Source organism: Tetrao urogallus, assembly GCF_951394365.1.
Source record: "Tetrao urogallus genome assembly, chromosome: 19".
Lineage (NCBI taxonomy): Eukaryota > Metazoa > Chordata > Aves > Galliformes > Phasianidae > Tetrao > Tetrao urogallus.
In genome coordinates this window covers 9,688,495-9,710,224 of record NC_136832.1, presented here as the reverse complement: position 1 = coordinate 9,710,224, position 21,730 = coordinate 9,688,495, and the positions used below count along the sequence as shown (strand labels likewise).

Below are 21,730 nucleotides of genomic sequence, written 5' to 3'. Positions count from 1 at the left end.
GCGGCGGGCGGCGCTGTGCGGGCCGGACCGGCGGGGGGCGCCCTCCGCTCCCTTCTCGCCCCGGGCGGGACGGGGCGGGCTCTGCGCTTCCGGTTCCGGCGGGGCGGAGCGGCGGAGGCGGTTCCGGTTCCGACGGCATGGCGCGGAGCACGCTCTCGTCCCGCTTCCGCCGCCTCGACATCGATCAGTACGACGAGAACCGGTTCGTGGAGGAGCCCGAGGAGGCGGCGGCGGCCGAGCCCGACGCGAGCCCCGAGGTGGAGGCGCTGCTGAGGCAGTATCCTTCGGGCGGGTCCGGCCCGGCCCGCGCTGCCGTCGGGAGTCCCGGGAACGTTACCGGGGCGGGGGTGCGGCCTGCGGCTGCCCGGTGCCGCCCTCCGTACCGCCCCGGCCCCGTCCCGCGCCGCTGCCGCCCGGCGGCCGCAGTTTCGGCTGCCGCTTCCCCCCGGCCCGGCGGCCTCCTCCCCTCCCCCCTCTGCGGGTCGCGCCGTGTCCGGGGCTCCCGGTGCCGCCGTTACTCCTTGACTCGCGCCGTAGAGGCGAAGCGCTGCGCGCGCTGCACGCGGCCCTGCGGAGCGCCCCCGCCCAGACGCGCAGCGCGGCCCTGAAGGTGAGTGCGGCCCGGGATCCGCGCCGGTAATGGGCGGCGTCCCGAGGTGCGGGGAAACGCGCCGGCAGCAACCGATGGCTGAGAGAGGAAGTCCTGAAGTACCTCCGAGGGGGTCTCGTAGTGTGCTGCAGAAGCACGACGTTGGTCTCAGACTGTAGATTTGTTGCAGGCAATTCTGCAGTGCGCTCCGGGTGGCTCTCCCGAGGTAGGAGTACCAATAGGTCCGGTTTTAAAAAGCTCTTCCCTTCTGTATTCTCACTACGGAAACTTAAGGTGCAAAATGTTCTCCTGTTTGGCTGCGGCATCTTCACCACCGGCAGCGCAGCCGCTGCTCCGGGCGCTTTGCTGCACGCGGCTCTCGGGGTCGCGTCCGGCTTCGCTGATCCTAACGGCGTTTTCCTTTCTGTGCAGGAGCAGGCGCAGGGAACCATGCTCAAAGTCCTCACGTCTTTTAAAAGCAGTGAAATCGAACAAGCGGTGAACTCCTTAGACAGAAATGGTATTGACTTGTTAATGAAGTATATTTATAAAGGATTTGAAAAGCCGACAGAAAATAGCAGTGCAATATTACTCCAGTGGCATGAAAAGGTGAGTGCTTGCTCTGGGCTCTCCAGTTGCCATCAGTGCTTTCAGGAGAACCCCCCAAAAGAGAAATGTGCGATGAGGACGATCCTCCCCTGAGGAGCAGTGCTTGGTGCTGCCTTTTGTCTTTGGTCTCTTAAGGTTGGGCTTCCAAAGCTTCTGCCAAGCTTCTGCCAGTACTTCAGAGCTTTCTTCAGCCAGGAGGGGTGGGGAGTGGCAGAGCAGTGTCTGCTGCAGGAAGCATTGTGCGTTCTGTCTGTTGGTGGTTTCCCCCAACAAGGAGCAAGAACTGGAAGTGGAGGTGTAATTGTTTGAAAGGTGCCCTTGGGCTCATGGGATGCCCAGGACGGCTCAGGTGTGACATTTTTTCATCAGTGAAGTGCTGTGACAGAGTACATATCCAAATTTATCAGGATATAGCAGACCTGTTTAGTTTGCACAGTAAAGTCTTTGGATGTCTCTGAAGGTTCCAGTGGAACCCACAGAGGCACTCTGCTATTTCTGCGGAAGGGTCGCAGGAGGGGATGTGCTGTGCTCACAGCTGGCTGCTGGTTGGTTGTTTGCAGAGGTGTGCTTCCTTCTTGTGAGGAGTTAAGACAGAGGTTGTGCAGTGGTGACTCCAGCCGCTAGCAGCTGTCCCCAGCCTTGTGGAATATTGATGGGCAGGAGGAGCAGAAAATTTCCCAGGAAGGAACATACTTGACATTTTGTGGCGTTCTTCCCACTGGAGACTGTTTTTGGGTCACCATAGGTTGATGCTCCCAGTATGTAACATTACACAAGACTGCCCTGACTGGAAAGAAGTCAGCGCCCAGAACATGTAGACACATGCAAGCATCTCTTCGTTTTGAAAGGAACATGACAGGTTTGCAGTGGGCTGGGCGCTGCTTTCCAGCAGCACAGGTAGGACACGCAGCTCAGCTGCCTGTCCCCTGGAATGGCCCAGTGCCATCTGTGTCCATCAGGTCTGGCACTGATCTGAGCAGTCCTTGCATCCTTCTCCTTGACTTTAGAAAGATGTTTCATTTACATTAAGGGTGCAAATGAAACCACACCAAGCCCTTCCTCCTTTCCTCATTCAGGAACAGAAGGGGTATGAGGCATTCTGCATCATCAGTGACACCCTGTCCTTCACTAGATGCAAGTCATCTAGATGCATGTAAGGTTTTGGAGAACGTACTTTAACCTTCACATTTAGTGGGATGTTTTGCCATGTTTTGTTTGCCCTTCGTTTCCTCGCTTCCTGCATTTATAGAGCAGTACTGCCTACGTACCGCTAAGACCTGGGTCAAAGAAGGCACTCATCTGTGTAAGTCCACATAGGATAGGGGGCATAGAGTTCCCAAGATCATGGCACAGGGCAGGAACAGGTAAGGAGCTGAACATGACAAAGGAATAAGCGTGTGGACATAGAACTTACTACTGCAGGAAGCTGAAGGTGTAAGCCGTGCAGAAGGCATGAAGAAGACATGGAGGGGTGGAACAACATGAGAACTGAATTTCCTGCTCTGGTGGTAGCAATTAGCATAGAAAATTGCTTAGGAGTTAACCAGCACAGCGCGTGTTTCGTGTGACAGAACAGTTGTACCGGCAGAACCACTGCCAGCCCTGCAGGCTGTGAAGAGCAGTGAAGGTTTTATCATGGAAACCTGATGCTGTGCAGTGAAGTTGAGTATCTAGAACTATTTGAAACATGTCTAATGTCTGCATGTTCTGGGAAAAAAACTTCTTTGCTTTCCACAAGTAACTGTTTTTAGGTTTTGAGAACAAAAGAGTGAGGTGCAGCCTATGAGAGCCACTGGCTGTGCGACTGTAACACTGATCTTGTCTCCCTCTCTCACCCACAGGCATTAGCAGTAGGTGGACTAGGTTCCATAGTAAGAGTTCTTACAGCAAGAAAGACTGTTTAAAGACTATTAATTCAAACCAAGACAACCATCGGTTTTGGACCCAGAAGAAGAAGTAGCTGAAATGACGCTGGTCCTTCTTGATTAGAGATTGCAATCTACTGAAATACTATGGAAACCTCCTCTTGGACTGCTTTTAACATTGAAGTGGGAAAAGAGTAAAGGTATTCCTGTATATTCTGACTATCACATACAGGAGCCAAGACATTCTCCTGATTGCTTCTTTTAAGGCAGAGAGAAGGCAAACTCCTGCCTCCTACTACTGAAAGCGAGCAGGTATTCTCAGATGTTGCTTTATCAAAGTGTGGTGATCCAAGATCCTGTCTGTACTGCTTATTTAAGAGGGAGCGATGGTCTTCACAGATGCAAGATTCTGACGGTTTATGAAGGGGAGAAGGGTTTATTAGCAAGATGATTTTGTATATATGTGTGTGTATATATAGAGAGATACAGTCAGAGGACAGCTGGACCATGGGGTTGGTTTCATTGTAAAGTGCCTGCTGCATCAATAAAGTTCTTGGATCATACAAGTTAAGGCAGTTTTTGGCTTACTCTTAAATATGACACTCAAAAATCAAGCCTGCAGTAATAGCATTGCTAAGCTAAGTGCCCACCTCTGCATGAGCGCTCACTTCCAACTCCTTCCAAACTTTGTCTTCAAACTGAGCTGTGCTGGCTGCTCCAGCAGCCTCGCTCAGTGCCCTGGTTTTGGCTGCACAGAGCCTGGGCCCTGCTTCCAACTGACACAGCTGCAAAGGGAGGCTGTAATCCAGCCAGCCTGGATTTAGCACCTGCTAAGAGTGCAAGTAGCAGCTGCCCCTAGAGATGATTTCAGGAGGCAGAAGCGCCCTACCTCATTCCTGGCCTAATTCCCTATGAGAAACAGGCCTTAATCTCACAACTACAATCTTAGCACAGGTCAAAGATAAGTTTTGCTTCAATGCTTTAAAACTGTTTCAAATAGCTGTAGCATCCCGGTGGACACAATCAGGACGACAAAGAAAAAGAAAGAAATCAAGATTAGAGTTTTAATCCAAAACATATTGCACCACAAATTTCATAGTGTTTCATAATACAATCCATATTTACAGCATAGAAGGAAAGAAATTCAACAGCCATAGAAAGGATTGTGTATACCACTGTTTTTATACAAGGGAAAGTGCATTAGCTTTTTTTTTTAATATATATGTACATATATACATACACACACACACCATTCTTGCTCTGATATCTGAAGAAAATTCAACACTTGAGAACTCATTTATGTTAAGTTAGTGAGCTTTGGGTAAGTATGAGCTTTGGGATGCTAAACTGTTTGCATTAGTCAATATATAATTAAAATTTATGCATCACTCTGTCTTGTCAGGCAGGCTGCCTGCACTGCATTCGTTACTGTACAGCAGTAACCGTTCAAGCCAGGCACAACTGAAACCAAATTTGTCCCTCAGCCTGCAGCAGTGTGACGAGGGAGAATCCTACCCTCTGGCCTCAGGTCACACAGAAGCAGGTCAGGGCAAGGAGACGCTCCAAAGAAGGACCCTTCTGAGGCCCAGGAGGGTTATCCTGCCCCTGCTTTGTTTCAATACAGGAACAACCAACAAATCTACTTTTTGATTGTCTATTTTCATATTAGAGTTGCACTCTTACCCTAAACTTCCCTATTCTGTACAGTTAAGTGTCACGGATCAAGTCTCAGTGTACGAGTGCTGCTGATGTTACTGAGTGTACTTCAGCAGATGCCAGCTCTGAACAGGAGCGCCACGCCAGCCGAGGCAGCGGCGCCTGAGAGTCGGCAGGTCGGGCACGGCTGCCTCAAAAACAGGCCCGGCCCCCAGGGCAGATGTGCCCCACGTGTGCTGCTCTGCTGACCTCGTGCAGAACGCTTCCATCTCTTCACAGCAGCTCTGCTGCAACTCTAACACTGTATCTCACCTGCCACCACCACCCAGGTCGCTCACGTCTCCTGTCAGCAGAGCCAAGTCAGACTCTGAACGTGACTGCATCTCCGCTACAGGACAGGTAGAATTTCTTTTTTTTAACATATTGAATAAAAACCTTTGTTAGTAACACAAATCTCATTGTAAAAGAACTACCAGAATAGCAGCATTGCATTTCTTATATATAGATATATATCCAAGTTTTAAGAAGTAAGCCTGATTGCTGCTTCCTATATTCATCTAGATTTTGTGGTGGCGTTAAAACTGAAGGGCAAAACTGTGTCAGCTGAGTTCCCTTTTCCTAAGGCAGAACCAAGACTGATTTGTGAAGAGCTCAGTTTTGCCCTCAAAAACAAAAGCCTCCTAAGCCGTGGTCTTTTGTCAGGTAGTCAGACACAGGTCACAGCCACTAAATGCTCAGAACAGCTTATAAGCAACGGCATCTGAACTACAAAACCGCAACAAAAGATACTGGTTATGAAAGCTTGTTGCTAGCAGACTTGTTAAGGAAGAAAGCCCAAAGTGCTTAGTACCAATATTACTCACGCTCTTTCAAGGTGTATATATATACATACAATCTTTTTTCTGTTTTCTTTTTCATTATAAAAAGTATTTTCAGTGTATACTTATAATACCTGGAAATCAGTTTTAAAAATTTAAAATGGTTTACTACCCCTTCTTCCCAGTGCTAACAACCCATGGTACAGACTAACAGATTGGTTTTCAAGGCGACTGAGTATTAGGTACTATAATTAAGACCATTTTAAATATTATTTTTCTTTAAGAAAAGTAAAATCAGTAAACAACTCTAAAGTTGTGCTCTCAAATTAAATAATCATGATCAATGTGCAGCCTTCAAGACTGCAGGCCAGGATATATGCACCTTATATTACACAGTGATATGAAAAGATGCAGACTATTAGTTATGTCAGTGTAACAAGGCAAGGCAAACTTCTTTTTTGGTTAAAGCTCCTGCTCCTGTCCTTTCAAAGTCATTTCAAACTGTCAAAAATTCAGCACAGTATTGCCAACAATTTTTTCCCCACTGCTTTCCACAATGAGACAAGGAAGCTTTACTGTGCCTGCAGTTATTCAACCCTCGCACTCCTAACATAAGCTGGAATCACCACCACAGCAGGTGCGTGCGTTAGAAGCTCCAACTGCCAGCACCCACGTCAGTGAGGTTAACATTATCCTTTGGTGCCAAGATAACAGGTCTGGTGAGCACAAGGAGCTGACTTCCATTGAGAGACCATCCAGACAAAGGTCCCTGATCCCAGCCCGCAAGAGGTGTCAGTTTGTAGTGAAAGTTTCTCCTTGCACAGCATTACTTTTGTAAACAGTGTCAAAGTTCTTGTACAAAATACTGCAATGACAGTGATTAAGACACACCTGAAGTGGTGTGTTCAGTGTTCTTTTCACAGAAAAAACAGTGGCTAGATGCTGACTGCCCATTTTCAGGATCCCTTAAGACCACAGCGTCCTTGGGCTTGAGATAGAGGGCCGGATACTGCCTTTAGGAGATGGCTTTGACCCAAACCATGACATCTAGGACAGGAAAGCACAATACATATCATGCTAGGTTCACACTTACAGGAAGCTGGAGACTGGAACAAGAGTACAGTGTATCTGCATCTCCCCATCAAGTGATGGAAACTATTCATAAAACAGAACTCTGCAGAGTTCAGATTGTGAAAAATGCAAATTGTTTCACATGATTAAATCTGGAAGGAACAGCTACTTTTCAGCACCTCCCAGCATCTAAGAGCGTTCACATCTTTTGCTGCAAGTCCAGTTATAGGTTACAGGTGCAACAGAATCCTTACCTTGTACTCCAATGTTTCTTTAAGCATATTTTCTTCCTCTTGGGAAAAATTCAGTAAAACAGATACAGCCTTAATAAGATGGAATGCCTGAAAGAAACCACAGTGCTTATGATGCTCTCAGCCTCTGTGTTCTGGACTACAGTGCAACACTTTTTCTGCAGGCTTAGTCACAGACTTTTTAGTTACAACTGCAAAGAGCAGAACAGTAAAACCTTTCCCTATGCCCTCTTACAATGGACCAGGGCAGCCTGTATCTTTCTTCTTCTGATTGCATTTCCTAGCTTTCTTCAGCTTGCATATTTTCCCTACAGCATCCTGTGGTAATTGTTTTTAAGTTCTAAAAAGTTGTAGCAGCATGCAGACAGGTCAGAATCATGCTGCTTTACATACACCACGTACAACTGCGCAGCACTAAGATACATCATGCAGAGCTACTAAAGGAGTCAAAACTCCGGACACCACGGAGCTGCACAATTATTTCTTCATCCTACCTACTGTCTTGACCTACAGTTAAGAAAAGCATATTTTGGCATGACTTCTTTCTACCTGTAACCTTTTCAACACAACTCAGAGAATATAAAGGAGCTTCAAGTGCACAAGGAATTATCTCTTATGACACCTCAACAGCATGTGCTTTATGTCCTTTCTGGTTTCTGTTGCTATCTTTCTTAAACATACAGCTACTTTATAATCACATATATTCCATATGCTTTTTAGAATAGTACAGACTAGCTTCAGCTCTTTAACTTCTAGACATAACTACCTCCTACCTTTCACTTAGTTCCTAATGATCTGTACTCCCAAACATGCTGCTGTTTTGCTTTATTGTGCTGCCTCACTCAGTCAATTTCTTTTCACATGCAAAAATACTGAGCTGGCATAGAGGCATTCTTGCCAGGTACCAGATGAGAAGACGAGCATACCAACGCGTCCTCCTAGGATTCTTTACCTCAGACTCCCGGCAGGACATGAATTTTAGTACAACATGTTTAAGGTACTCAAAGTTTATCTCCCTTGAGTCATTTAAATCAGAGTTGTTTGTGACAGTCACAGCAGCATTAGGCACTTCAGAATTTGTTTTTTCACGTACTTCAGGTACCTCACTGTCTGGCCTTATTTTCTGAAAGAAAAAGAGAAGAGCATTACAGGTTGTGTCAGTTTGATGCTGGGAAAAAATGTGAATCTGAGATACCCCCTTGTACCCACAAGATGGGCATCAGTAGGACAAGCTTCTCATCCTTCAGGGGATGACAGCAGAGGTGCATATCTTACATTTCTTGAGCCTCCAGGAGAAAACCCGGCTCTTGTTAGAGTTACATCTGTGTGACCAAACCAGCAGAACTGGCTCCATACTAGAAACTGACATCATTTTTCCTTCACCACTAATCTGCTCTGTGCTCTTCAGATGCACAGAATGCAATTCTCCAGTTCAGAACAAAATAATTTTTTTTTTTTTTAAAATCACAATACTTGAATATTTTAAACCCTCTTTTAAAATGTTTAAAATACGAGGGCTTTGTCTTAGAGTGGGAAACTATTTTGAGAAGAGCTTTCTCCTGTGGCTGACATCACTGCCTGGGAAATTTTAGCTGAATGACAGCTGAGCAGCAACCACAAATCTCAGTCATCCAACATACAGAAACATTTAGATACCAGACACTACAAATACAAGTCCATACCTAAAATTCAGTGCTGCAGTATCTGAATAGCGATGGCTACCCAACACACCATCTACTCAGTAAATACAGACCCAGAATTACACATTTCTTAAATTAAGGGTTCACAGATTTGTCTGCAATCACAAGGAAACTGCGAGCATTCCTAGTAAATAAACAAACTGCAGCTTGCAATCAAGTCTTTGGAATTTCTACTGTAAGTAACTTCCAGCAAGTGCCAGCTGGAGAGACTGAGGAACAGAACCCTTACCAACTCCTTCTGGAGAGTTTTTTTCAGTTCTGTCATTCTCTGCTGTAGCTGCTTTATCATCTGTAAGCAGAGCAAAGGACGACGTTAACACAGCATTCAGCGTTAGGGCACATACTGACACAGAAGTATCTGAAGAGAAAACATGGGAAATGAATGCAAAGAATCAAGCAAAGCAACTGGCAGCTCCAGAGAAGAGATCTGGATGTCTCACAATTCTGGCTGCAAATGTTGGCAGGCGTGCGACAGGACACCTGAAATTAACTGAATTCAAACTGGGATCGGCAGGAAAGCTGTAACTGGCATCATTTGGAGCTTCTTTTCTCCAAAATAGGTAAGGAGCAGAAGCAGAATGTGCCACAGAGATTTCTCTACAATTCTGCTGCAATTTTCATTCACTATTGCTACACCCTTTTACAGTCTGCGGTGGAGAAATACTCATAGAAAGTTGGATTCAGATTGGATCTCTCATGTTTGTAAGCCTGTTCAGGCCTTCCTTTCTAAGGCTCTGGCACCTATTATTAGGCTTCCTAACTAAAACAGGCATTTCTGTTGTTTAGTTTACCTTGTTTTTCTCAACAATTTGCTGTTCCAGCTCTCTGTTATCCTTCTGAAGTTGAACGACATCTGTAACTGTTACCTCTCCATTCTGTTCTGTCACACGATTTTCTGGAAGGTCCAAGTGCTCATTCAAGGCTCTTGTTGATTCTTCTAGTTCTGAAACCTACACAAATGAAAACAGCAAATTGCAGAGGTGTGATACTTGCAGCCTGTTGACAGTCTTCAGAGAGAAAGCAAGATTTTATTGCTTTTGTATGCTTTTGCTTGCTGTGGTAGTGGGAGGTAGTGGAGGTTTTGGTTCTTTTTTCATTTAGGCCCATTGTTTGTTTGTTTTCCAAACCAGAAAGCAATAGTGACAATCTACTCCACATCTCCCAGTGGCCTGTTTGGCACTTTTGGGTCTCTGCCTCCTTCAATCCCCTTCATTATAAGTGAAATAAAATAAGGTGATGTCCTTCTCAAAGCAGTCACAGTTGTGACAGCATACAGCTTTCAGAGTAGCTTTGCAGTTGGCACTCACATTTTTCTCATGTTCTCTGGCCAATAGGAACTCCTGTATCTGCAGCTTCAATTCTTCTATTTCCTTCCTTGCTGCTTCTTCTTTCTCCACTGCTTGGCTATTACTTGCCTCTATGTCAGATCGTAGCTGGTGCATTTGCAGCAATGCAGCTTCGTGATCTGAGGATGAAGAAACTTGCTCAGTACCAACCTACTGAATCAAATGAGATTTTCTCATCATTTCCTATTTGTCTACACAAATAGACAAAAGTTACTGCGATGGTAAACCCTGACCTTTTTGCCTTGCTCTGTCACAAAGACGCGACATTTAAGCCGCCCAAGCTCACATGTGTATTTTTGCAATGGAGCAATCTCTCTTTAAAAGTCAGAGTCATTTTAATACTTGAAAGCTTAATTATCAACTACACCTCTTCTAATAGAACACAGGCCTCCACCAAAAGCTCATGTGACTTTTTCTCTGACTGCACAGGAACACGTGGGGCTGTGAGCACAAGTGGCAATGGCACAGACAGCTGCTGACAGCCAGCCAGCCACAGAATGGTGCAACAGGAGGCCACCCTTGGGGTGCCTTTCTAGGTAAGGGCAACACAGTAGGAACACAGAGGTGTGTGGAACTGAATGAAGATGAATGCACTTCATTTTTTAGTGTAACTATGGAAAATCAGCTTACAACTGATTTAAGAATATAAATGATGTCTTTCAAGCAAGAGCAGTTTTTAAAGTGGTACAAAGTAGCAGTCATCAAACTGGACCAGTTCTTCATTTCCTGTGTTTTGCACTATATGTTCACCATCAGAAAGTACAGTAAGATCTGTTATTTTCTGATAAAACACTGCAAAACAATGATTAAGAAGGTGGGTTTTGTTGTTGTTTGTTTAGAAAGAAACAGAGACTGACACCAAATGACAGAGGACTTTCAAAATTCAAATAGATTAAGTTTGGAAATAAGAGAGATCTAGAATTATTACCATCTACACATAAGAAAGCCCACACCTAGAGACTGTATTCAGTTAAAGCTGTCTGGAATACAGTAGATTGGTTTCATCTAACCTTGACTGAGCTGGTTTAGTTCTTCCTTCTGTTTTAGAAGCATACCAGATTTTTCATCAATTAGCCGGTCTTTTTCCTTTATTAAGGAAGCCAGATGTGAAACCTTTAAAGCAGTCAAACAAACAAAATTAAGGATATACACTTAGAAGAGGCCATGGAAAGATTTCAGCATATCTCAGATTTTTTTTGTGGCAAGAACTGAAGAATTCCTACATGAGTGGAAGGCAGTGGATGGTATCTACAACTAAACAAGGGCCTGAGCTATGTGCTGGGCAACACAGGACCTTGAGAAAGTAGTTGACTGAGCATTATTGTTACAGATAGCACAGTATGGATGTCTACGTTCAACTCCAGATTCATAGAAGGAATCACCTACACAGTGCTTGTCTCATTAGAAAGTGCTGAAGTGAACATATTGCCAAAGCCAAAACACACTTCAGCTTCTGATAAGTCTGAAGCACAGACTGCCTCATAACCAGCAGGTGGCAGCTGTAAGACAACGACTGTGCAAGTCTGGTAGCTCTTCCCACAGCTAGAGCAAGCAAGCAAACATGCACAACAGTTCCAGAATAACAAAGATACTAAAAGATAGAACTAAATTCAGTCAAATTTGCTCAGATGACAGTTCCCAGTTAAAGAAAACAAACGCTCACATCATTCACTATGCTGGTTTTAACAAAACAGAAGAACAACATAAGGTTACCCAGAATTCATATTCACTTATTGGATACAAACTCCTTCCTATCAAGAAATTTAGGATTCTAGAACTGCTGTGCTTCAGAGGGACAAAGATACGATATAAACTCTGAAAGGAACACAACAGAACAGATAGCTCTGTGGTTGTGTTTGTTATCCTTGTTTTTTGTCTGATTGTTTTTATAGAAACCAAGCCACAAACTCGTGAATGCCTCGGGATGGCTGGCCCACCAGGACAGCACATCTTACGAACTAAAGAGGTCTGCAATAACAACCATCTTCGTTCTGAGCAAACGTCTTCATTCACTACCAACTGGTCTTCCTCTCAGTTTATACTCAACTACCAAAACCTGCCATAATCCTTCAGCCCACAAACTTACGAGTATCTCTAATTTTGCAGCTAGCCGTATTTAACACTTTTGTACTGATTAACTCACATAAACTGATTAGATTCCTGTGAAAGCATTTATATATACACCTTCACGTTTACAGAGGCAACCAAGGCCATCTTCGATACTGAAGATGATTTCATTAATTATCATAATAGTCAGGAACATAAGTCCAAGTCTCATCTGATGTGTGGAGTCTTGGAGTGTTTGTACGTATTTTAGACTGTTGGTATTAACCAACCTGCTGTTGCAATTTGTCCTTTTGTTTTTCTGTTTCTTCCAATGTGTTGGCAATTTCAGTATTGACAGTCTCTCTGTTGCTCAATTCTTCCTGCAAACCAAAAGTAATTTAGAAGTTACCTGAGAGAACTACAACCTGAGTTCCACTTCACTATTCGATGCTGGAACTACTCTGTATTGCTACTGCCAGCAGGATTCAAAAGCCCTTCACGCGTCACAATAAAGGAACGTATTTTTAGACAGACCCAAGCACTCTGCTTCAGGAAAGGATCACACGTTTGTAATGCTTCTCAGAGCACTTCTACTGAGTATGAAAGAATTTAAAGTACACAGAACCTGAACGTAACGTGATTCCAAGTACTAAGAACATAACATTCTCTACCAGTAACTTTCTCTCAAATTAGGCTCCATATTTAACCAGTATCACTGACTCATTAAACTCTTACCTTCAGCTTGTTCAGTACAGATTCTTGTTTTTTTAAAGAACTCTCATACTCTTCTCTGCTTCCACTGAGATTTTCATTCTCTTTTTCCAGCTGGCTCTGTAAAATAAAGACTGCTTAAGTACTAAGTACAAGTGTTCCAATGCTTTGCATAAACAAATACATTCAATTCACATTTTGTTTTTCAAAGTATTGGATCTTCTACTGTAATGCTGGGAACTCTCAGTAAGCACATGCAGACAATAAGCAAGGTCCACTAGCTTTGATAAAATCGTTCTGTGAAGACTTGGGAGCCCCACTCAACAGTTTCTGTACTTACTATCCTGTGCTGAGCAGCTGCTTTATCGAAATCCCACGCTGTTTGAAGAGCAGCAATTTGAGACTCTAGCTCAGAAGCCTTCTGCTCATACTGATGTCTCTCACTTAAAACCTGCTGCTGTAGTTTACTTCTTTCACTTTCTAGATCCATTTGCTTATGAGAAAAAGAAAACAAAGTTAAACAACTATATTCTGAAGCTCTAATAAGAATTGGATGTATTTGCACATCACACTCAAACTTCAGTAACTGAGTTTCTTTGGTAGCAGTGCCAGGAGCTCTCAACAAACACTACTAGTTTAGGAGACAAACAGTAACAAAACAACTGAGCAACAAATGGAACACAGAGAAATGGTGGAAATGCTGAAAAACTGGCTTCTCTTGGTCTCGCAAACACAATGCAGTACACTCACCAACTTCTGGATCTTCAGATCCTGCTCACAAGCTTCCTCCTTGCTCGTTTTCAATGCTTCTGTTGCAACCTGTAGTTTCTGTTCCAGTTCTCTATTCTAAAACATAACATGAACTTCCTTATCCACTGACATCTACGCTACTAGAAAGAAAAACAACGTATAGAATGCAGGATGACGTAACAGGGGCAGGTAAAATACTGAAACCATGGAAATACACAGTTCAAACAGAATGTCTACTTGACACATCCTGCTTTCTTTAAACACTCTTCATCATTTCAGACTTGCTCAGCAATGGTTCCAATTTAGCTACTTGTTTCTTACAGTAGGAAACACAAGCACGAGAAGCCTTAACTTCAGAACCTCTGGGCACCTCCCCATCTCTGCAGGTGGAGAGATGACCTGAGCCGCTCAATGAAACCTTCCTCTGGAAACTAAGTGGGACACATAGCATCACCTTAGGTCAAAAACACAAATGCAGTGACAGTAAAAGCTACTGGGTGTAAAGAGGACGGAAATAGTTAGGAATTTGTAAGGGGAAAATAAAAGAGCAACTTACCTGTGTTTCTAACTGGTTCACAGCATTAACATGATGCATTCTGTCTGTTAATATCTGTTGACTGGTTTCATCCAGTTTCTGCTCAAGAGAAGCTTTCTGAAGATTATATGGGGTTAAGAACAGAGGGGAGGGTGGACAAAGAGATAAGATTTTAATTAAGAAGTTTCTTTGAATTTCATTAATAACAATACTAAACTTGAACAGTTTCTTTTTGATCCAGATAGGAAAACATTGCTCCAAGGTGACTCTAAAATAGGAGCATGAGCTCCGGAGAAAGATCAAGTAGTGAAAAGAGCACTAAAGAGAAGTAAATCTCTTCATGCTTTCAGCTGTTTCTTAACAATTCTGAGGCTGAAGTGCTGAACATGCAACATTTTGTTTATACACCTATGTGCAAACCAGCCTCCCACTCCCATCCCAATGCTTTGGGAATCATGGTGACAGCAGACAAATTCCAAGAAACAGAGTGAGCTGTTCTCTGTAAGGATCAACCAATAACATTCTCCAGTTGCTCTGCCTTTTGTGGGCATGCTAAAAAACTTCTCTTTCCCTTCTAAGCAGACAGATGCATTGCCTAAACAACGTGCAAAGACCAATGCAGACATCTGTGCAGCATGTACACACATGGGCCCCGTGCAGCCACCCACACAAGCTTGTCCAGCAGTGTGTCAACACACACCAAAGAGACAAACATGCCTGCACTACATCATCATATACCCTTTCCATGCCAGTAAGCAATGTATATTCTAAAATAATTCCTTACAACTGCACTTTTTAAATCAGTCCATAAATGTAAAATTACCTCCTTGAGCAGTTCCTGTACATGTTCAACCCCTGAAAGATTTCTTTCTAATTTCTTTTCCAAGGAAGACACTTTTTCCTGCAACTGTTCAATAAGTTTCCTTCTCTCATCAAATTCAAAAGTCATCTGCAGGAAAAAGAAATCAGAATCCCTTTTCATAGCCAAGCTCTTGCCTAATTCATTGCGGTTTGACTTGAGAAAGTGCCATTAGTTCTGTTTGAAAAGACAACATGATGCTAGAACACTTAACCGACACCAAATTTCAAACACAGAACCAGATGCATCTGCAAATTCTTAACCTTTAGCTTGTGTTGTTCATATTCCACCTTCAGAGATTCGTGCTCTGCCCGTAATGTTTCTAGTGTCTTCTCACATCCAGAACCAGCAACTCGAGCCTAAAAAGAGGAATTCCTTGCTCTGAATCTTAAGATTTCACAGTCAATATGCAATCTAACTTCTGTAGACGAGAAGCTCTTCCAATCAAACCCTGATGTGAAACTTACATTTTGCAAGTCTACAGAAAGGTGCTGAATGACAGTTTGTAGCTCCTGTTCTCTCAACTCCAGAGCAGTGATCTTATTTTCTGCATTCCTCTCAGCTGTCATCAGTTCATCTCTTCACAGAAATAGGAAAAAAAAAAAAAAAGTGACAGTGTTCCAGAAAAATAGCATTTGGCAGAATTATCTGCTAAACGATAAATGGACTAAGCAACATCAACCAGATTTTCTTGTACTAAAACCAGCTACTGTATTCATTATACATCTTCCAATCTTCCAAAGAGGTAGTGCTTAAGTATTCAAAAAAGAAAAACATAAGCTTGCAAAATCCTAAATGAGTACTGCTTTAATTGGCTTGTAAAGACATACAAACTCAGCCTTTACATCCACCCTGCCATACTCGCAGCAATGAGTCAGTTTGTTGCATATATAAACACCCCCCCGCCCCCCCAAAAAATAGATTTGGACAAATACAGGAAAACACACTCGTCACGAAAATGCATCCATACCTGTGTGCCTCCAGCTCCAAGAACTGCTCCTGCAGCTCCTGAAGATCTTTCCGCAGGCCTGACGACTCGGTGCTTGCCTCCTGAAGCATCTCCTTGGCATGGATCAGCTCTCGAGTGCGTGCCTCCAGCTGCTGCTCTGCTTTGCTCAGAGATTCTTCCTTTTTCAAAAGCTGAATACCAGAACGTTAGAAAGAAGTAAGAACTGGTAACACTGATAGTCTTCTCACCTGAACGGCCTCCCTTATCACGTTATGAGATGAATTAAGTGCAATAACTCCTAGAACAGTCCCTGCTGAAATACTCAACACAACCCCAGATGTACATACTACGGTAGGATTTGGACATGAAGCCACGCTGGACACAAGCATCAGGGCTAAAAAAACCTAATGCAGTACTTCCACTGCGTGTTCTAACAAGAAAAGAAGTCATATTTAAAGTAATGTTACCATGTGTTTAACTTTGGCCATTTCCTGCTGCTGAAAGCCTTCCAGCTCATCAATTTCATCTCTCTTTTGAAAAAGGTTCAAACTCTGCTCCTTCATTTCTTGTAACTGTGTTTCAAGCATTTTTTTTTCCTGATAAACAAACAAAAGAGGAATCCAAGAACATCTGTAAGTTAATCTGAAGTCAGTGGGAGGTCAATTAAATTCTCTGGGAAATAAATCTGCCCTGCATCCCCGAGGCTCTGCGATGGTGCCATACGCAGAATAAGAACTTCCTCTGATTCAAAATGCAGGACGCAATCAATGAGTTTCTGAAGTTTCTCTTTAAAAGCTGTCTTCACTGCCATGCTCAACTCACAAGTAGATGGAACCTATCTAAAAAATTAACAGCGAGCAGCAGCATGCTCAACATCTTCATAATAAGAGGTACTTTAAAGTTCACCTTCAAACAGCTACAGCAAGACTGAAATCCTACACTGAGGAAATTCCTACCTAACAGATCCCTGTCTTTCATGAGAGAGATGACCAACTAATGGGCTCAGACCAAGTCACCGCCTCTTTCTGCATCCCAGCTGTCTCCTCTATAATTAAGGAAGCTATGATTCCACCGTGTAAAACCACAAGATCTTTGTCTTTGCAACCCACCACTCTTCCCTTCCACGTTAACGAACACTAATTCCAGAAGTATCTCACAAAGCATTGGCACTGCTAATAAAGGCAGATCTTCAGCCCTACTCACTGACCAACCAGCAAAGAAGGGGCTGAACAGAGTTGTGCTATGGAAAATATGTGGGGCACTGTTTAAAAATATAAAACGAACCGAAAGCTTAATTACCTTTTCAATGTGACTCAATTTTTCCAACCACTCCTGAACAAGAAAGAAAGAATTAAAATCACAATCCAGCTGCAGACTTTTGAGTATAGCAATTAAGGAGGAAAAAAAAGAAAAAGAAAGAATCCACACTGATAACAGGAATATTAAGATGAAGAATTATGAAAACAAACAATTACCAAAATAAAAATAACAGATAGTGTTTTTATATACGAAAGCTATGGAGTAATTTATGTTATGCAAGTACATAAGTATTATTCAAGTAAATAAAACAAAAATGACAACAAGGCCAACCACAACGGAATCTTATCAAACATGTGCAGACTTCATACCAGAAATTTTTGTGGGCTCTTTTTAGAAAGATTAAGATTCAGAACAATTACAAGCAACCTGAATATCCCTTCCTTTGACTTTGACACACTAAACCAATGCAATGCAGGACAGCTACTTTAATTAATGTACACAGATCTCCACAGCCGGTCAAAGGCTGAGTTGTTAAGCTCCATTACCTGGTCCTTTTTCTCTAAGGCCAAAGCCATTCCTTCAGCCATCTTGGCTCGGTTGGCCTGGTGCGCTTCATTCTGCTCTTGAAACTTCCTCATGGAAGCTACCAATAAAGAAGCACCAAACTGTATTAAAAATCCATATTTTAAAATTGCTTCTGAACTGCTTCTGTTATTTATACATTTATAGAGCTGCTTCTTCACGTATTCAGCACCATCTCAGCTCCAGCACTGATACTGTGCCACTCACCACACAGCACTGCCTGCACACGACAGAAGCGTCACAAGTAACAGAAGATGTCTTCTGTTCTTCACTGCACTAAACAGAGCCGTAGGTTTCAACAAAGTCCCTGCTGCACATCAGCCCAAAATTGGGGAACAGCATAATAAGAACTTTGCTCAACAGCCAGCACAATACTGCTGTTCACATCATAAGGCAGGAGCCTGTTCTACCTCTTTGCAACTTGCATGTATACAGTTTGAAAATAAATATTTAAAAAACTGCGTGTAAAAATTGTTTCTTTCCAGGTATATTTAAATCATAGCAATTTTCAACTATAAGAGAGATTAAAAATCAGTACGTACAATCTTGATGCTTTTCTAATGCATTTTCAAGCTTCTCTTTTATCTTCTGCAAGTTTCGGATCTGATCAGCATAATCTTGTGTTAGGAGGGAGAAGCACAGACCAGGAATGGACAGACACAGGGGAAGGAAATCAGGAAAAAAAAAGGGGGGGGGAAGAGAAAAAAAAAAACAAAAAAACATGAGTGGAAAACAGCAATGATTTTCTCAACTAGAAAATCATTTCTTCTGAGGAAAACTTGGATGACTGTAATGATGAAGACAAGCAAGTAGCTCCTCACTGCCCATAGGGTAAATGGATACAAACAAGAGGGTCTGTCCCAGTGCTACAGGAGAAGTTCCACTCCATGCAACAGGGATGGGAAGGAGCGTCAGAACAGAACCCTCACTGACAGCTCTGCAGAACGAGGTATTATCTTAGAAAGCAAAACAGCCTTGAGAATGTTTTGTGCTGGATTCTTTCCTTTTTCTTCATTTCACCTGCATTACTGTCAACATCAGAGGTCTTAACTCCTAAGAGAAACAAACCATCACATACACAGAATAATTACAAAAAAAAAAAAAAAAAAAGGAGAAAAGACTGTTTGAAGCATGGGGACAGAAATGCTACCTAGATGAGAGCGACAGGGGCGCACTACAAGTGAACTTCCTAAAACGAAACAAACATTTTTCAGAACTCTGAACACTGAAGCTGAAAGGAAACTCTTCTAAGCAATCATTTATACGTATCAGGACACATACCAGACAGCTTGACTTCCAGTTTTCTTATTTGTTCATTTCTTCTGAACAACTGGGATGAAAGATCCTCTCTAGAGCTGCTTCCATCAGAAGCCTTGACAGAAGAACAACCACGTAACTTACAAATTGCAGTCAAAATAATCCTGTTACATACTAACTCTACGACGATAAACACTGCCCAGCCTAGCAGTGATGCAGGGGATTCTTCTAAAATAGCCTATAGCAGAAGCATTTGTTCTAACCCATCACTCATACGACAGCACAACAGAACGGCTAGGAAAAAAAAAAGAAATCAAGCTCAGAACAGATGGGTCAGAGAAAAAGTCTTCTGGAAAAAACAGAAACGAGGAAAACAAAGCAACAATATTTACGTGAACTCAGAACTCAGCAGTCTTTCCACGCAAAATCCAAAGCATATGATTCTCTATGGCTTTAAGGCTGTACAAAATCTGCATTAAGAGCAGTTAAATGAATACTAAGTTTTGGGATTTTGAGTTCTTGCCTCCCTACTGCCTCAGAAATTAGTTTCACAACTAGACATCTTACATACTTGTTCACTTAATATTCGTTCAATGTCCCATGGCTGTTTAATCACGTTTTGTATTGAGATAGCTTTGTAACCAGTGCTTACACGAGTAAACGAGTGACTCTCATAGTAAAGAGACAAATATTTTCCCTTTGGTATTTAAGCTGACTCAAGCTATTGATTCATCTGCATATTAAGACATACATCACAGAGGCACCACAAAGCATTCTCAACTCACACAGCACACTTAAAATGGTTCCTGTAAAGCAGTGACAGAAACACGGCTTAAGAAGCAGCACTCAGAGTAAGGCAGGACTCACAAAGTCGTCTCCCGAGTCTGCTCCCACGGAGGTGATGGACTCTTTGCTGATGGAGCGCGGGATCCTGGCCGCCCCCCCGGGCCTGGGAGCAATCGCTGCCTCCTCTGCGATCTTCTTCTTCAGTTTCGCAAACATTTTCCTATACTCCGTAGCACCGGCAGAGCCAGGTGCTTCAAGAAGCCGCTGCCTGCGATGCGGCTAGCGCACCGACGTTCTGCTCACAGCTTCCAGATGCCCAGACGTAATTTTGTGCCTCATCCACTCAGCTTTATCGCATTTCTCGTTCCTTTAAAGCCTCCATGGCCTAACGATTCCTGCAAGTCAAGGCGATAAGGCTTCCGCGCCAAAGACATCCATACCCGTTGGAGATAGCTAAACGCTTTTGATGACACCCGCCACAGCCCGCCCCGCCCCGCACCCTCAGGTGCCCCAATCCCAGAACCGGGCCCGGCCGCGGCCCCGGCAACGGCGGGGCGATTTCGGGCGGCCCGGCAGGCCGTTCCCGGCCGCTGCCGCCCGTTCGGAGCCGGCCGCGGTCCCGGTACGAGCGCTGCAGTGCAGTGCAGTGCAGTGTAGTGCAGTGCGGTGCAGTGCGGCCCGCTCCCGCCGCCCCGCCCTCACCGCCCGCCCACCGCTTCGCCTCGTCCGCTGCCGCCGGGACCGCGCACCGCCGCCGCCTCCGGCGCTGACCCGGAAGTGCCGCGCGGGCGGAAGCGCCGCCGGGCGTTACACATGCGCAGTGCGCCCGCCCCACCCCGTCCGGTCCCGCCCCGCCCCGCGCTCCCGCGCGCAGTGCAAGAGGCGGCACACCGGGTGATGGCAGCAGCGAGCAGGCCGTGCGTCGTGCGTTTATTGTCATTGCCAGTACAGATCAGCGGTAACGAAGGTGTTCATCGCGGAATGGACCGACACCGATTCTCGCTTCCATCTCAGCTTTCCCCGACAATTCCAGCAGCAATACAAACACACTTCTTTCCTCCCACAGACACCAACAACGTGGGCAGAGCGCGCTCTGGCATTACATTGCTTTGGCAATTTACAGATCCTTTGCAAAAAAAAGGCTATTTGCTCCAAAACTTTTATTCATATATCTCTATTTTAAGTAAAATATCTGTGTGTTTTTATTTTTATTTTTTTTTTACCAAAATACGATTTACAGGCACACGGCTGTCAAATAAGTTTACTCATTATAAAATTACTTTTGGTACCAAAAGGTCTCATTTCTCCGAACGCTCCCAGCCCCGCCCTGCTGCACAGCGGCTCCTGCTCCGCTCCTAACGAAGCCCCGACGGGGGAGCGACGAGCAACGCGTGCCAAAGGAGACCTGCAGTGCCAGGGGCCGACAATAAGAGCGGGCCTTAATGCTCGAGCCAACAGCTGCCGCTGCATCAGGCAAAGCTAGAGGCTCCAGGGCTCCTTTGGGAGCTGCAGTCCGCTCTCAGTGTGAAACCAGGAGCTTCAAGAGCAAATCATCTCTGCGTGCATCACCATACCGACAGGAATGCAGAGATGCTCTTCAATATTCCAAATGATCCGATTCGGAAATCTCAAACTAAATCTCTTATGTTTTGGCAGAGGAATGGTTTAGAGTAAAAAAAAACAAAAAAAAACCCAGAAGAATAACTTTTCAAAAATTGCCTGATGTATTCCTCCTGTTCTAGTTGCAGACATCTGAATCTTCAAAGCACATGCACTAGATTTGGTCATAGAAACAGAACTGCTCTAGAAGTCAAAGACACTAGAAGAGAGCCGTCTCAGCAACATGCAACCTCTCCACTTCACAGACTTCTGCCCCACCCTCCGCACCAACACCCCTCACACAAGCTGACAGTGCTGCTAGGCAAAGTCACCAGGGATGTGAACAGCTTCCAGTCTGCGGAGCTCCCTCAGCCAAAGAACAGCAGCAGCCATCACAGATCAGCTGCTGACCCCTAAGCAGCCACTTGGTCCAGAAAGGGCAGGAGTAACCGAGGGCTCTGCTACTGCCATCATTAGTGACCTGTAATACG

General features: G+C 44.2%; 2 protein-coding genes across 2 annotated transcripts; one reads left to right on the top strand and one right to left on the bottom strand.

The window, feature by feature from the left end:
• Positions 1-137: 137 nt before the first annotated feature.
• ARPC5L (actin related protein 2/3 complex subunit 5 like) lies at positions 138-3,102 on the top strand (the record flags this gene model as incomplete). The annotated part of the gene is given in 4 exon segments (XM_079544725.1): positions 138-465; positions 468-610; positions 1,022-1,198; positions 3,040-3,102. Coding segments are annotated over 4 exon segments (711 nt in total).
• Positions 3,103-6,503: 3,401 nt separating this feature from the next.
• Positions 6,504-19,856, bottom strand: GOLGA1 (golgin A1; the record flags this gene model as incomplete). The annotated part of the gene is made up of 22 exons (XM_079544896.1): positions 6,504-6,584; positions 6,863-6,949; positions 7,812-7,982; positions 8,789-8,848; positions 9,351-9,509; positions 9,867-10,024; positions 10,916-11,018; positions 12,242-12,331; positions 12,687-12,782; positions 13,003-13,155; positions 13,413-13,508; positions 13,969-14,064; positions 14,771-14,896; positions 15,070-15,165; positions 15,274-15,385; positions 15,777-15,946; positions 16,223-16,351; positions 17,055-17,087; positions 17,561-17,658; positions 18,140-18,214; positions 18,879-18,969; positions 19,722-19,856. The coding sequence occupies 22 exons, from the start codon at positions 19,854-19,856 to the stop codon at positions 6,504-6,506; spliced, it is 2,415 nt and encodes an 804-aa protein (XP_079401022.1).
• Between the last annotated feature and the right edge of the window lie 1,874 nt (positions 19,857-21,730).